This window comes from Aquarana catesbeiana, linkage group LG12 (assembly GCF_042186555.1).
Source record: "Aquarana catesbeiana isolate 2022-GZ linkage group LG12, ASM4218655v1, whole genome shotgun sequence".
NCBI classification, from domain to species: domain Eukaryota; kingdom Metazoa; phylum Chordata; class Amphibia; order Anura; family Ranidae; genus Aquarana; species Aquarana catesbeiana.
Window position 1 is genome coordinate 50,398,996 of NC_133335.1, and position 15,555 is coordinate 50,414,550.

The 15,555-nt window shown below is 42.7% G+C and overlaps 1 protein-coding gene across 2 annotated transcripts in view; it reads left to right on the plus strand.

Annotated features, from left to right (window-relative positions):
- The window catches only part of SLC25A39 (solute carrier family 25 member 39), a 44,573-nt gene that overhangs the window by 14,186 nt on the left and 14,832 nt on the right, over positions 1–15,555 (plus strand). The window contains exons 5-7 of one of the 2 annotated variants that reach the window (XM_073607744.1): positions 1,967–2,017; positions 6,072–6,181; positions 10,319–10,386. In XM_073607744.1, the coding sequence (XP_073463845.1) occupies positions 1,967–2,017; positions 6,072–6,181; positions 10,319–10,386 (229 nt within the window). The remainder of the gene's footprint in view (positions 1–1,966; positions 2,018–6,071; positions 6,182–10,318; positions 10,387–15,555) is intronic. The other variant, XM_073607745.1, reaches the window with a different exon arrangement.

The window sequence follows — 15,555 nt, forward strand, 5'->3', positions numbered from 1 at the left end:
ATGTACCTTGTTTCCCCGAAAATAAGACCTAGCGTGATTGTCGGTTATGGCTGCACTATAAGCCCTCCCCCCAAATAAGCCCTGGTTAAAGTCCCTGTAGGTCATATTTTCGGGGAAACAGGGTAGGGCTTATATTGCAGCCATCACCGACAATCATGCTAGGTCTTATTTTCGGGGAAACAGGGTATGTGTGTGTGTTTTATATATATATATATATATATATATATATATATATATATATATATATATATATATATATATATATATATATATATATATTACAATTTTATATTTTACATGTGCAATTGATTGTATGCTTTATAGTCTAAAACGTGTAGGCAACCTCGGCCCTCCGGCTGTGGTGAAACTACAAATCCCATCATTAATTGTTAGGGTCTTGCAATGTCTCATGGGACTTGTAGTTTCAAAACAGCTGGAGGGCCGAGGTTGTCCACCCCTGGTCTAATGGCCCATACACACGATCCGAATATCGTACGAAAACACTCGTCCGAGGAAGGATCGTACGATTTTTGGATCGTGTGTACACTACTTTCGATAGCCGATCACGACCGTTCATACGATCTTATTCGACCGGGCACGCACGAAAATTTTCCTCGTAGGATTCCAGATCGTACGATTTTCGGTTAGTCAGTATAGTTGTTGTCCGAAAATTCAATACAAATACATTACAACACATGACATCACTTCCGATTTTTTTTTTTTTTTTTTTTCTGTCGTACGAGAATTTTCGTGACTTTATTTATTTAGCTATTCAATTTTTACTTGCGAGTATTAAGCGAAAACGGTCATACGATCGGCCATACGATATTCGGATCGTGTGTACAGGCCATTAAATTATATAATGAAGAGTTTGGTATTTAAGTGAACCTGTCGCATTTCCATTTAAGGCAGAGTAACCGGTTGTCTTAATGGTCCACCTCTTCTGTCATCCTGTTCACCCATCGACGTTCAAAGCCCTGTGTAAGCTCAATATTGGCGCTTACACAGAGCTAACGATTGTTTCACCCCACCCCCACCTGGCAGTGCTCAGGTCTATTGACTGGCTGCTGAGGTGCCGAGCACGGGATCATTAAATGAAGGGGAGAGGGCCATCTATTCCCCTCTACCTGGGAGTGCCTGGAACTTCACAGAGCTTTGCCTTGTGAATGGAGCATTGAAGACAGTGAGCGTCTGCATTAGAGGGGACAGGTTAAAGTGGTTGTAAAGGCAGAAGTTTTTTTTTTTTTTTTTTTTTGTTAAGATAAAAGCGCCCTATTACTTACCTGAGCCCCATCTTGATCCAGCGATGTTGCACGAGAGACTCGGCTGTCCCGGACTTTCCCCCCTCATTGGCTGAGACAAAGGCTGAGTCTTTGGCTCCCACTGCTGTCATTCAAAGTCGGTGAGCCAATAAGGAGAGAGAGGGAGCGGGGCCTGGTCACGGCTCTGTGTCTAAATGGACACAGGGAGCTGCGGCTAGGGTGCCCCCATAGCAAGCTGCTTGCTGTGGGGGCACTCAACAGGAGGGAGGGGCCAGGAGCGCCAAGAAGGACCCAAGAAGAGGAGGATCTGGGCTGCTTTGTGAAAAACCACTGTACAGAGGAGGTAAGTATAACATGTTTATTATTTTTAACAAAAAAAATAAAATAAGACTTTAGTATCACTTTCAGTGACAGGTTCACTTTATGTGACAACAAATCAGAAATCATGTTTAGCCCGGCTGGCTTCAGGTATCTGGTTGCTATGTTTTAGTGCCATTTGCATATCATCTACACTGTTTGCGCTTCTTTATTAGATAACCACCCTTTAGCCGCTACATCTTCATGAAAAGCACTGACACTTTCAGCTTTAACATCATCGCTTCTGACATTAATGCCTATATATATGTATCTGTATGTTATTATACATATATTGCATAGATCATATTTTTGTTCTTATTCCCAATTTTTTCCCTCTTGTGTTGCAGTAATGTCTGTAAAGTCTCTTCCCTGGGCACCCCCCTTGCGCCAGCCCAAATGTGAGTACAGGTTGGCCCGCTCACTTCTCCTAGCATGATAAGAAAGTTTGCTGGGCAAACTCAGGCAATGTGGTGTTAACGTGTTGCCCCTTGCTTTAGACGATGGTGTATTTGTCATGGGGCTCAGTAGCTGCCGCCTATAGCAACCAATCAGGTTTCATCTTTTATTCTCAGACTGGTTCTGGAAAAAAATGTTCTAAGGATTCTGATTGGTTCCTGTGGGAAAATTGCTGCACTTGTACTTTACTGTTTATAAATGTTCCAGTGTGTCCACATGTTGTCCTCAATTCCCAACTGCATTGTGACATCTGCAGTGTACATAGAGAGAGCTCTGTGGTTATCAATGTATACGCATTGTCACTGGCCTGTTTTTATTATGTGGCAGTATGATCAGAACGTCCTGAGGGCTGATTGTCCTAATGATCAAGTGGAATTTGCTCCTGTAATATCTTTCAGATTAATGGACATAGATGAGTAGCAGTATGCTATAGATCTCCACAGCTCTGATGTGGTGAAAGGTTAAAGCTGAACTACAGGCAAGCAGTTGAATACAGAGATAAAATATATATACAGTTGTGCTCATAAGTTTACATAGCCTGGCAGAATTTATGATTTCTTGGCCATTTTTCACAGAATATGAATAATAACACAAAAACTTTTCTTTCACTCATGGTTAGTGTTTGGCTGAAGCCATTTATTATCAATCAACTGTATTTACTTTTTGTAAATCATAATGACAACAGAAACTACCCAAATGACCCTAATCAAAAGTTTACATACCCTGCTGATTTTGGCCTGATAACATTAACACAAGTTGACACAGGGGGGTTTGAATGGCTATTAACGGTAACCATCCTCACCTGTGATCTGTTTACCTGTAATTAGTGTGTGTATAAAAGGTCAATGACTTTCTGGACTCCTGACAGACCCTTGCATCTTTCATCCAGTGCTGCACTGACGTTTCTGGATTCTGAGTCATGGGGAAAGCAAAAGAATTGTCAAAGGATCTGCGGGGAAAAGGTAGTTGAACTGTATAAAACAGGAAAGGGATATAAAAAGGTATCCAAGGAATTGAGAATGCCAATCAGCAGTGTTCAAACTCTAATCAAGAAGTGGAAAATGAGGGGTTCTGTTGAAACCAAACCACGGTCAGGTAGACCAACTAAAATTTCACCCACAACTGCCAGGAAAATTGTTCGGGATGCAAAGAAAAACCCACAAATAACTTCAGGTGAAATAGGTGAAAATTTCAGAGGACTCTCTGAAAACATGCGGTGTGGCTGTTTCAAGATGCACAATAAGGAGGAACTTGAAGAAAGATGGGCTGCATGGTCGAGTTGCCAGAAGAAATGCCAAAAAGTATCCTGCTTACAATACGCCAAACAGCACACAGACAAGCCTCAAACCTTCTGGCACAAAGTCATTTGGAGTGATGAGGTCAAAATTGAGCTTTTTGGCCACAACCATAAACACTACATTTGGAGAGGAGTCAACAAGGCCTATGATGAAAGGTACACCATTCCTACTGTGAAACACGGAGGTGGATCGCTGATGTTTTGGGGATGTGTGAGCTACAAAGGCACAAGAAATTTGGTCAAAATTGATAGCAAGATTAATGCAGTATGTTAGCAAAAAATACTGGAGGAACATTTGCATTCATCAGCCAGGAAGCTGGGCATGGGACATACTTGGACATTCCAACATGACAATGATCCAAAACACAAGGCCAAGTCAACCTGTCATTGGCTACAGCAGAATAAAGTGAAGGTTCTGGAGTGGCCATCTCAGTCTCCTGATCTCAATATCATTGAGCCACTCTGGGGAGATCTCAAACGTGCAGTTCATGCAAGACAGACCAAGAATTTACAGGAACTGGAGGCTTTTTGCCAAGAGGAATGGGCAGCTTTACCATCTGAGAAGATAAAGAGCCTCATCCACAAATACCACAAAAGACTTCAAGCTGTCATTGATGTTAAAGGGGCAATACACGGTATTAGGAACTGGGGTATGTAAACTTTTTTGATCAGGGTCATTTGGGTAGTTCCTGTTATTATGATTTAAAAAGAGTAAACACAGTTGATTGATAATAAATGGCTTCAGCCAAACACTAATCTCTCCCCCCCCCCATGACATCACTTCCAGCACAGGCTGGAAATACATTTTTTTTAAAGCAAAAGATCAAAAAAAAATTTTTTTTTTCGTCTTTTACTTTTAAAGGTAAAGAAGAGTTTTGGGGTCTTTTTGACTCCAGATCTTGCCATAAAGAGGACCTGCTATCCTTCTTTCTATTACAAGGGATGTTTACATTACTTGTAATTGGCATAAAAGTGATTACATTTTTTTTTTTTAAAGGGACAGTATAAAAAGTAAAATAAATAAGATCAATAATAAATGTAAACTGTGTTCGCACCACACGTGAGGTGTTGCCGCAAATGTTAGAGCAAGAGCAATAATTCTAGCGCTAGACCTCCTCTGTAACTCTAAGCAGGTAATCTGTAAAGGCAATTAAAACTTTTGTCTATGGAGATTTTTAGATCCCTTCGTTTGTAGCCATTCCACGAGTGGGCGCAATTTGAAAGTGTGACATGTTTGGTATCTATTTACTCAGGGTAGCATCATGTTTTACAAAAAAATTCGGATATATATTGTGTTTTTTTTTGTTTTTTATTCATTCAAAAAAATTTTTTTCCAAAAAATTTATTTGAAAAAAACTGCTGTGCAAATACCGCGTGAGGTCAAAAAATTGCAACAATCGCCATTTTATTCCCTAGGCTCTGTGCTAAAAAATTTATAGTATTTTGGGTTCCAAGTAATTTTCTAGCAAAAATATTGATTTAAACGTATAAACAAAAAGTGCCAAAAAAGCCTGGTCGGGGAGTAGTTAATGATTTATTAAATGGGTTGTAAACCCTCAAGGTTTTTCACCTTAATGCATTCTATGCATTATGGTGAAAAAACCTTCTGTAGTGCAGCAGCCCCCCCCCCCCCCCCCTACTTACCTGAACCCGATCTTTCCAGCGACGAGAACAAGCACAGCAGCTCCAGCCGCTGTCTTGGGTCCTCATTGGATAGATTGACAGCAGCAGCAGCCATTGGCTCTCCCGCTGCTGTCAGTCAAATCCAATGACGCGGGGGCCGAGTCCTCCTGTCTGTGTCAATGGACGCAGCAGCAGGATTCCGGAGCACGCTGCACGGGTGCCCCCTTGGAATGTGGGTCTCAGAGGGGGCACTCGATGCGCAGAGGAGCCAGGAACACCGGTGGGGGACTCCAAAAGAGGAGGATCGGGGCCACTGTGCAAAACGGTTGCACAGAGGAGGTAAGTATACCATGTTTATTTTTTTTTTTTTTTAAAAAGTGAACCTTTACTGACATCTAATCACACACGTAGGTTGGACTTGTGTCTCTTTTCAACCTCACCTACTAAATTAAATATCTACAACCCCTTTTAATAAATACATATCTGCATTATTTGCGTGTTTTTGTATGTGCCTGCAATGAAGCTTTAGCCCTGGTTGCTGTGGTTACTCTGTATCCGCAGTCTCTGTCCTGCTTTATCCTGTAGTCTAATTAGTTTTCTTGTTGTCTTTCCCCGGTGATAATTATTCCCTGTATGCCGTGGTTATGTGCACTCACTGACAGAATGGGTCTGTTATATAAATCCTTGGAGGAAAATGTCCAAGTTGCCCATATAAACCAGTTGGTTTCTTCAGTTAATTTCCCAGCCTGCATTAGATTATTTACAATTGAAGTCGAGGTGCTATGGGCCGGACCTTCCTTTCCTTTTTTTTTTTTTTTTTTTTGTTTTTTTTTTTTTTGTTTATATATGAGGTCCACTGTTAATTGCTGTGATCACGAGCCTGCTTGACACTATGCCCCACCAAACTAAAACTGCCTGAAAAGCTTCCCTCCGTACACTAATGTTTATTATTTTTCTAACACTCTCTGACCATTTTCCTGCTCACTCCTGGCTTTCCTAATCTCTTCATCTACCTTTTTAAGTACCAAGGTTTGTAGATTTCATCCTCTTATCTCTTCCTCTGTTATCCCACACAGGGCGCTGCTTCCTGTATTGTAATGGACTCATGGACCATCTGTTTGTGTGCCAGCATGCCACAGCTTGCAGCACTTGGTACCGCGCACCCACATACTTCAATGGAACCTTGGTAAGTGCAAAAAGGGGTCATAGGTGGGAAGCCTGTGAATGTAGACCTAGACAGGAATGTGCAGATATAGAAGAGCAGATATACCGGCTCGTCCACACAAGTCTGCATTGCTTGAGGCAAGCTGAAACCATTGTGTGAATTCACGCAATTTAAATAGCTATTCCTCTGCAAAGGGTAGTTTGCCAGCCTGCAGCTTTACTTAAACCCTGATGGGTTTTACTTGCTCTTTGTTCCCCTGCAAAGTAAAGGCATTATGGGCTAGTATGCATTGCATACTTGCCCATTATGTGTCACTTTACAAACGAAGCCCGCGATGTCCACCAAGGTGTCGCGGCTGGTGGCCGCGTCCATGTCCATCTTCACCCCTCTTCCTTTTTGGCCCGTGGACTCCGGCTCTGTGACTGGCTGGAGCCGCGTGACGTCAGCCACGACACTTGCACGTGAAGAAACAGCACGGAGGTTCCTTTTCTTCACAGCGTATGCGCCGATGACATCGTTGGCGCACTACAAGGTAATGGTCTCCTAAACGGCACACATTTAGAAGATATTTCCACTACCTATAGCTAAGCCTTATTCTAGGCTTCTCTATAGGTAAAACTCAAAATTGGAGGTTTACAACCACTTTAAAGCCCAGCTGAAGTTTAAACAGAAAGTGAGCAGAAAAATTGAATAGTGAGCTAAAAGCTTAGAATCAATGTCTTACTGTTTGTAGGCATTTTAAAGCAGTGGTTATCAACTTATGAGCTAAATGCGGCCCCTAACATCACCAAAGGGCCATACCCAATGTTCAATATACGCTTTATTGTCAAAAGTATTGGGACGCCTGCCTTTACACCCACGTGAACTTTAATGGCACCCCAGTCTTAGTCCGTAGGGTTCAATATTGCAGCTATAACAGCTTCAACTCTTCTGGGAAGGCTGTCCACAAGGTTTAGGAGTGTGTCTATGGGAATGTTTGGCCATTTTTCAGAAGTGCATTTGTGAGATCAGGTACTGATGTGGATGAGAAGGCCTGGCTTGCACTCTCCACTCTAATTCATCCCAAAGGTGTTCTCTTGGGTTGAGGTCAGGACTCTGTGCAGGCCAGTCAACGTCCTCCACCCCAAACTCTTTGTGCACTGGTGCGCAGTCATGTTGGAACAGGAAGGGGCCATCCCCAAACTGTTCCCACAAAGTTGGGAACATAAAATTGTCCAACATTTCTTGGTATGCTGACGCCTTAGGAGTTCCCTTCACTGGAACTAAGGGGCCAAACCCAACCCCTGAAAAACAACCCCACACCATAATCCCCCCTCCACCAAATGATTTGGACCAGTGCACAAAGCAAGGTCCATAAAAACACGGATGAGTGAGTTTGGGGTGGAGGAACTTAACTGACCTGCACAGAGTCCTGACCTCAACCTGATAGAACACCTTTGGGATAAATTAGAGTGGAGACTGCGAGCCAGGCCTTCTCATCCACATCAGTGCCTGATCACACAAATGTGCTTCTGGAAGAATGGTCAAACATTCCCATAGACACACTCCTAAACCTTGTGGACAGCCTTCCAGAAGAGTTAAAGCTGTTATAGCTCCAAAGGGTGGGCCAACTCAATGTTGAACCCTAGGGACTAAGACTGGGGTGCCACCTATCAGTGCCCATCATCAGTGCCCATCGGTGCCACCTCATTGGTGCCCGTCAGTGTAGCCTTATCAGTGCCCGTCATTGAAGAAGAAAACTTACTTATTTACAAAATTTTTTAGCAGAAACAAAAACTTTTTTTTTTTTTTTTTCTAAATTTTCGGTCTTTTTTTATTTGTTGCGTAAAAAATAAAAATCCCAGAGGTGATCAAATACCACCAAAAGAAACCTCTATTTGTGGGAACAAAATGATAAAAATCTAGTTTGGGTACAGTGTTGGATGACCGCGCAATTGTCATTCAAATTGCGACAGCGCTGAAAGCTGAAAATTAGCTTGGACAGGAAGGTGTATAAATGCCCGGTATTGAAGTGGTTAAAGAGAATCTAGCACAAAGTGTCAGATGGAAGCAGACATTTTACTGCCTCCCAGACTCCCGATTTACAAGGAGGTGACGAGACAGAACACATTTAATCACTATGTGCCTTTGCAGCTTACATCAGAAGCTTCTGATATAGATATTTTTTGCTTCCTGATAGACTGTCTTTAATTAAAGGCATTGTAAACCTTCATGTTTTTTCACCTTAATGCATCGTATGCATTAAGGTGAAAAAACACCTGGCAGTGACTTACCTGAGCCCTGGAACTTGACCTGGCGGGGACGCGCTGTCTCGCTGTCTCTCTGCCCGGGGCTTGATTGGTTAGATTGATAGCAGGGCAGCCATTGGCTCCCACTGCTGTCAATCAAATCCAATGATGTGGGGGGCGGGGCCGAGTCATACATTACGGAGGCTATGGACGCCGAATGCTGGACTCGGGAGCGTGCCCGCAAGGCAACCCCCTCGGGAGAGCGCTTCTCCTAGGGAGTTATCTGATGCCGGGAGGAGCCGTGAGAGCCATCGGGGGACTCCAAAAGAGGAGGATCGGGACCACTCTGTGCAAAATGATCTGCACAGTGGAGGTAAGTATGATATGTGTGTTTTTTTTTTTTTTTTTCTTTTTTAAATAACAAACGAACCCTTACAATCTGACTTTAACTATAGGTTAAAATAATAATAGAAAATAACTACTACAAGTATTTATTTCATAGATGTGTGTGTGTGTGTGTATTTGCCCTACAACACATGCCTGCTGATTCGGTCCATATTTCTGTGGATGGCCACATACTCCATTAGTAAGGACCCAGCCATAGGACTGAACAAGGTCCACAGCCCAGTGGACAAGGATGAGCTCAGGCTTGTTCAGACACAAGTCCAAACTCACTCGAACTTTCCCACTGGGAAGCTGTCAAAGCGGACAGCCAATCATAGGCAGTGGAGGCATTCCCTGCCCCACAGCCCCATAAATACAAGCCCCTTGCATATGTGTAGCTGTGGGGCAGGGAATGCCTCCACTGCCTATGAGTGGCTGTCTGCTTCAACTTCCCGGGGGATAGTTTAGGCAGGTTTGGACTTGTGTGCTGAGCTGATCACTAACAGTGAGGAGGGTAGAGTGAGCAGAGTGCTGATCTTATCAGTGTGCTGTTGCTCCTTCATTATCCAGTCAGCAGACTGATGATGTGTGCTTTACTGGACTTTGAGTGGAGGTTAAGCCCTCGTTCACATTGCATGTGGCTTTGAAGTCGGGTGACTTCATCTGACATTGCACGATTTCAAAGCCGCATGTCAGTGCGACTTTGAAGACATCTGTGAGGCGTCCTGCACAGATGTCTATGCAAGTCGCACCTGAAATCACCAAAAGTAGTGCAGGAACTACTTTTTCATATTAATGCGGCACTGCACAGGCGGCGTCGCATTGATTTGAACATGGCCATTGCCAACAATAGGGTGCCACTTGTCATGCAATTAGACCTGTCAAATCACATGACAAGTCGCTCCAATGTGAATGAAAGCCAAGCGTCTAGCTGTGCTGTCTGGCAAATGGGGCCTGGGTCACAAAATGAGCTGACCCATTGCCATATATGTATTTCAGCTCTCTGTTTATCTGCTTGTCTAAAGTTAAAATTTAAAGTGGTTGTAAAGGAATTTGTTTTAAAAAAAAAAAAAAAAACATGTCTATAATTACTTGCTCCTCTTCTTCTCGGGCCCCCCGACAGCGCTCTTCCTCTCTTGCTGGGGCCCGCAATAGGAAACCAATTCCCATGGGTGCACTTGTATGGGCTCGCCCCGCTGCTGTGTCCATTGACACAGGCAGCGCTTCCTCATCACTGGAGTTGGTTGACGGGAGCAAAAGGCTCCCGCTGGTATCAATCTGCCCAATGAGGAGGCGAGAACCACTGCTCTCATACACGTCGCTAAGTTGGATCCGACTCGGGTAAGAAGAAGGGGGGCTGGGGGGATCCTGCAGCAGAGAAGGTTTTTTTTACCTGAATGCATTAAGGTAGAAAAAAACTTGAGGCTTTAGAACCACTTTAATAGTAGGTTTTTATTGAATCCTGAAGTCTCTTTTTTTAAGGCGTTTTTTTCTTTCTTTCTTTCCTTTTTTTACCTTTTTATTCAATTTTTTTTTTTCACCTTAGGATGCCTTTGTGAAGATCACACGCCATGAGGGGTTAACATCACTTTGGAGTGGCCTTCCCCCAACACTGTAAGTAAAGGGCTTGTGAATGCTGGTCTGAACAACATATATCATGTAGTACACACATTTTCAAGCTTTATCTTGGCTTATTAAAGCCCCTGAAGCAACCCTTTTCTCTGGTCATGCACGGTAAAGTGGAAAGGTCCATTCATGCCCCCTCCTACCCAGCTGTACATCCTTAAAGGGGTTGTAAAGGTAAAAATTTTTTCACCTTAATGCATTCTATGCATTAAGGTGAAAAAACTTTTGACAGTACCGCCGCCCCCAGCCCCCCCGTTTTACTTACCTGACGCCTCGAATCTTTGCTCCTCGTCCTCGTCAGCTTCATTGCAGCTCAGCCTGGTCGCTGATTGGCTGCAGTGGATGGATTGAAAGCAGCGCAGCCATTGGCTCGCGCTGCTGTCAATCACATCCGATGACGCGGCGCGCCGGGGGGCGGGGCCGAGTGATACAGCGAGCGGCTATAGCCGCCAGCTGTATCACGGGAGCGCGCCCGCAAGCACTCACCACCGTGCGAGGGAGCTCGCATGAAGGTGGTAAATGCTTGCGGGGAGGAGCTGAAACAGCCACCGAGGGACCCCAGAAGACCAGGTTCGGGGCCACTCTGTGCAGAACGAGCTGCACAGTGAAGGTAAGTATAACATGTTTGTTATTTTAAAAAAAAAAAAAAAACAACTTTACAACCCCTTTAAGCCGGCCATAGACGGTTTGAATCTCAGCCAGTTCAGCAGGGACCAGCCAGGATTCGAACCATGTATGGGCAGGCTGATTGTACCAAAGTTCCTCGATCGATCAACTTGGGTATAACCAGCCTTTCAGATTTTACATGCGATTATTGCAAGTGGCTGTGTGGCCTGGCTCACACCTATGGGTTTTTTTTTTGGTGCTTTTTGCAGAAACGCACTATAGTCCATTTAACAGGGTTTCCTTACGGACATGTTCACATAAATGCTTTTTTCAGCTGCTGTGTTTTTGGAAAGGGTCTACTTTTTGGTTTCATAGACTTCAATGGAGAAGCTGCAGAAAAGCATGTAGTGCGTTTTTTAAGCTGCCCAACAACATTGGGCAAGAAAAAAAAAACGCTTTTCTGCAGCTCCATTGAAGTCTATTTTACGGTGCCTTTTGGTTCAAAAGTCCCTGACCCTTTCCAAAAACACCGTGGCTGAAAAAAGCATGAATGTGAACGTGTCCCATAGGAAGCAACGTTAAATGGACTGTAGTGCGTTTTCTGCAAAAAGCACCAAAAACCGCATAGGTGTGAATCAGGCCTTGTAGTCACTAGCAGTAATGACTGCCCCCTCACCAAGGGATCACATTGGGAGGGATTCCACATCAACACAGTCAGTGGTTGCAGGAAAGAAAATCGCTTGCATCTATGGCTGGCTTAACCTTTGCAAGCTTTCTTCTGCACTGTGGATGTCAGAAAGAGGGGAAGAATTGTTTCCTGCCCCCCTGTGACAATGCTGGGCTAATCTTTAGTCACTAAGCTGTTTCATGGGACTGGGAATAGAGGAAGGGATGTCACCTTTGCAAGGAGAATAGGAAAGGGAGGGGTATGCAGGGTGCAGGGTGTTAAATTTACATCTTGCTGCTGTTATTGCATTGATTTTTGTGCACTTTTTTTTTTTTTTTCATTCAGCAACTCAATGCGTACAAACTATAAAAATCTGAGTTATATAAGGGTTAGCACTGATAAGCTGGCTGTTAATCTTTTATCCAGAGTCATAGATCAGGAACATGAATTGATTTTCCTATTAGGCAATCGGATACTTTGGAACGGTTTTGTTTTAGCAGGTTAACACAGTTCACTCCATTTTTTTTTTTTATTTTGTCCTAACAAAACCATGTAAAGGTACACTTCATAATAATAAAGGTTTCCTATTCACCTTAAGGATTCTATATTACATTCAGGAAACAGACTGGCAGTAAGAGAATGATGCCATGGTCATGGCCTTGTGAAAGTATGCAGAGACACAAGCTATCGCCAAATATATCTAACAGATATTAGAAGGCAGTGGGTGATGTCCACCCAGTGCTACAATACTATTTTTGGTTGGGTCAGCCTTGAATTTTCCTCCTAGAGCAGAAGTTCTGCTTACATGGTGTTTATTATCCAGGGAGTGTAGAGGGTTGCGCTGTCCTAATTGCAGAATGAAAATGACATTTGTCACAGAAGAATAAAACAATTATTTCTTTTTAATTACTTTTTAGAGAGCGGAGGTTGTGTTGTTTTTATTCATATTGATCGGTTAGTAACAAGAGGTTTATTGCTGGTAATTCTTCAAACACAATGACATAAATTATATAAATAATTGAGGGACAGATACACACATATGTAGAATATATATATATATATAGAGAGAGAGAGAGAAAGAGAGAGAGACACAACACGGGACACGTTCTCCAATGCAAAAATTCTTTATATCAAATGCTCTTCAAGGCATAAAATGGTTACATGCTACTGTACAGTTAGCCTCGGTTCACACCAGAGGCGGCACGACTTGCAGGTCGCCTCACCGAGGCGACCTGCACACGACTGCCTGGGCTACTTGCAAAACGACTTCTGTATAGAAGTCTATGCAAGTCGCCCCCAAAGTCGTACAGGAACCTTTTTCTAAGTCGGAGCGACTTGCGTCGCTCCCCTTAGAACGGTTTCATAGCACAGAATGGGAGGCGACTTGTCAGGCGACTAGGTCGCCTGACAAGTCGTCCCTGTGTGAACCGAGCCTAAAGAGCATATCGTGCTCTTCATCAGGCTTCGTGTAATGATCTACTTTCTGCCACATGTTTTATACTAACACTGCAGGGTGTAGCCTCACAGGTGTGTCACACTAATTCAATTATCACTGTTGCTCAAAAAGCACTTTCACCTGTTATCATACCTCGAACCTCCTCCAAACTTTAAAACTAAAATTCATTGGTACATAATCATCATTCATCTAATCATTAAATTTATCAAGTAGAAGGAACAATTCAATTCTTATCTTGGTTAAATAGTAATGAGACTAATCCATCATTGGATCAAAAGGAACAAAAGTTAGAAAAAATTACACAAAAGTACACATAAAATGCACACAATTGCAAAACAAAGCCCTATATTTTATTAAGACTGTCTATCAGCCAAAGTCCACCTCCAGATGCGTTCCACATTTCCTGTCCTGTATAGTTTCATCCAACCTGTCAGGAAGCATGAAATATATCTCTCACAAGCTTATAAGAATAGGTATAAGTCATAATATGACTTATACCTGTTATAAGCTTGTGAGAGATATATTTCATGCTTCCTTACAGGTTGAATGGATATACAGGACAGGAAATATGGAATACATCTGGAGATGGACTTTGGCTGATAGACAGTCTTAATAAAATATAGGGCTTTGTTTTGCAATTGTGTGCATTTTATGTGTACTTTTGTGTATTACTTTTTTTTTTTTTTTTTTTTTTACACAATTTTAAGTACATTTTCGTTTTACATACATGCTCTGGTCCTATTGTGTACCTTAAAGTGAGGTATGTCTGTACTTGCCACAGTACGCACTGTTTGGACCAAAGATATACACAATAAAGTGGATGCATGGATTATACTATATTTATATATCCGATGCCAGATGCCATAGTTATTGTAAAAAGAACTATGAAGTAAGAGTGAAAGCCAACCCCGACCTCCCTCTCTCTTGGGCTATTTGCAGATAGGCAGCAGGTCTTGTGACTGAGTGAGAGCAAGAGCTAGCACTGCCTTACCTCTCATTGGGCAGCGGGTCTTGTGCCTGAAGCCGGCCATAGATGGAGCTTGCAAAGCCATAGTTGCAGGAAAAAAAAAAATCTCTCCATTCCCCCATCAGCACAGTCAGTGTTGGTAGGAAAATCCCTCGGTGGAGCTTAAAGAAATAATTCCAAATGGCTGCACTTCCAAAAATCCTTTTATTGAAGCTTCATGTGACAAGTGGTTGACAGATGGAGCAGGGGACAAAGAGGTAGACGCTTTTCGTGCAAATGTTAGCGCTTAGTCATTACCTTTCGAAACTAGTCACCACAATCGCCTATATACTGCTTCAATGTGTCATCATTAGGTTACAGGTAAACTAACCAATTTAAAATTAGTACTGAGCTGGTGTTACAAAGAAAACCCGGCTAGTTCGGGAGTTCGGTCCAAATCCACTGCCAGAAAAAAATCTGATACACCAATTGAACTCTGAGCAAACTCGACACATCAGTCCAAATCATTGTATAGTTACAGCAACATACACAAAATTAATAGAAAACCTGCACTGTGTATGTGTGTGTATGTATATGTATATGTGTGTGTGTGTATGTGTGTGTATATATATATATATACACAATGAAGTTGATGTTGAGAACAAATGATTTTAGAACATCATGGGGACTGATACTGGCATACTCCCAACGTATGTGCATAGTCTCGAATGTCAATGGCAAAAAAAAAAGGTGAAGAGAGAAATAGGTGCTAATAGACTCATGATGTTCTAACACTTTGCTTTTAAAATCATTTGTTCTCAACGTCAACTTCATTGTGTGTGTATACATGTTTTCTATTTTCTAATATTTTTTGTGTGTTGCTGTAACTGTACAATGATTTTGACTGATGTGTCGAGTTTGCTCCAGTTCAATTGGTGTATCAGATTTTTTCTGACAGTGGATTTGGACCGAACTCTTAAACATCAGATTTGAGTGTAAGTACCGTGTATTCTAGCCAGGTTTGCTTTGTAACACCATCTCAGTACTAGTTTAAATTGGTTAGTTCACCTGTAACCTAATGATGACACATTAGAGCAGTATATAGGTGATTGTGGTGACAAGTTCCAATAGGTAATGACTAAGCGCAAACATTTGCGCGAAACGCGTCTACCTCTTTGTCACCTGCTCCACTTGCCATATGAAGCTTCAATAAAAGGATTTTTGGAAGTGCAGCCGTCCAGAATTATTTCTTTGTTACACAGCATGCGAGCTGGGCTAGTACCTGACTAATGTGTGTGGGGATTAACCAGAGACTCGCTCACCTGGAGCAGCTTTCCTTGTTCCCTTGGTGGAGCTATTGTGTTCTCCCAGCAGGGGGGAGCCATCCCAGTCAGAAGAACACACAGCAATTATTGCTAGTGGCTATAGCCACTGGCAATAATCACATGAAAAATCTAACAGGCTGGTTGTACCCAAGTTGAT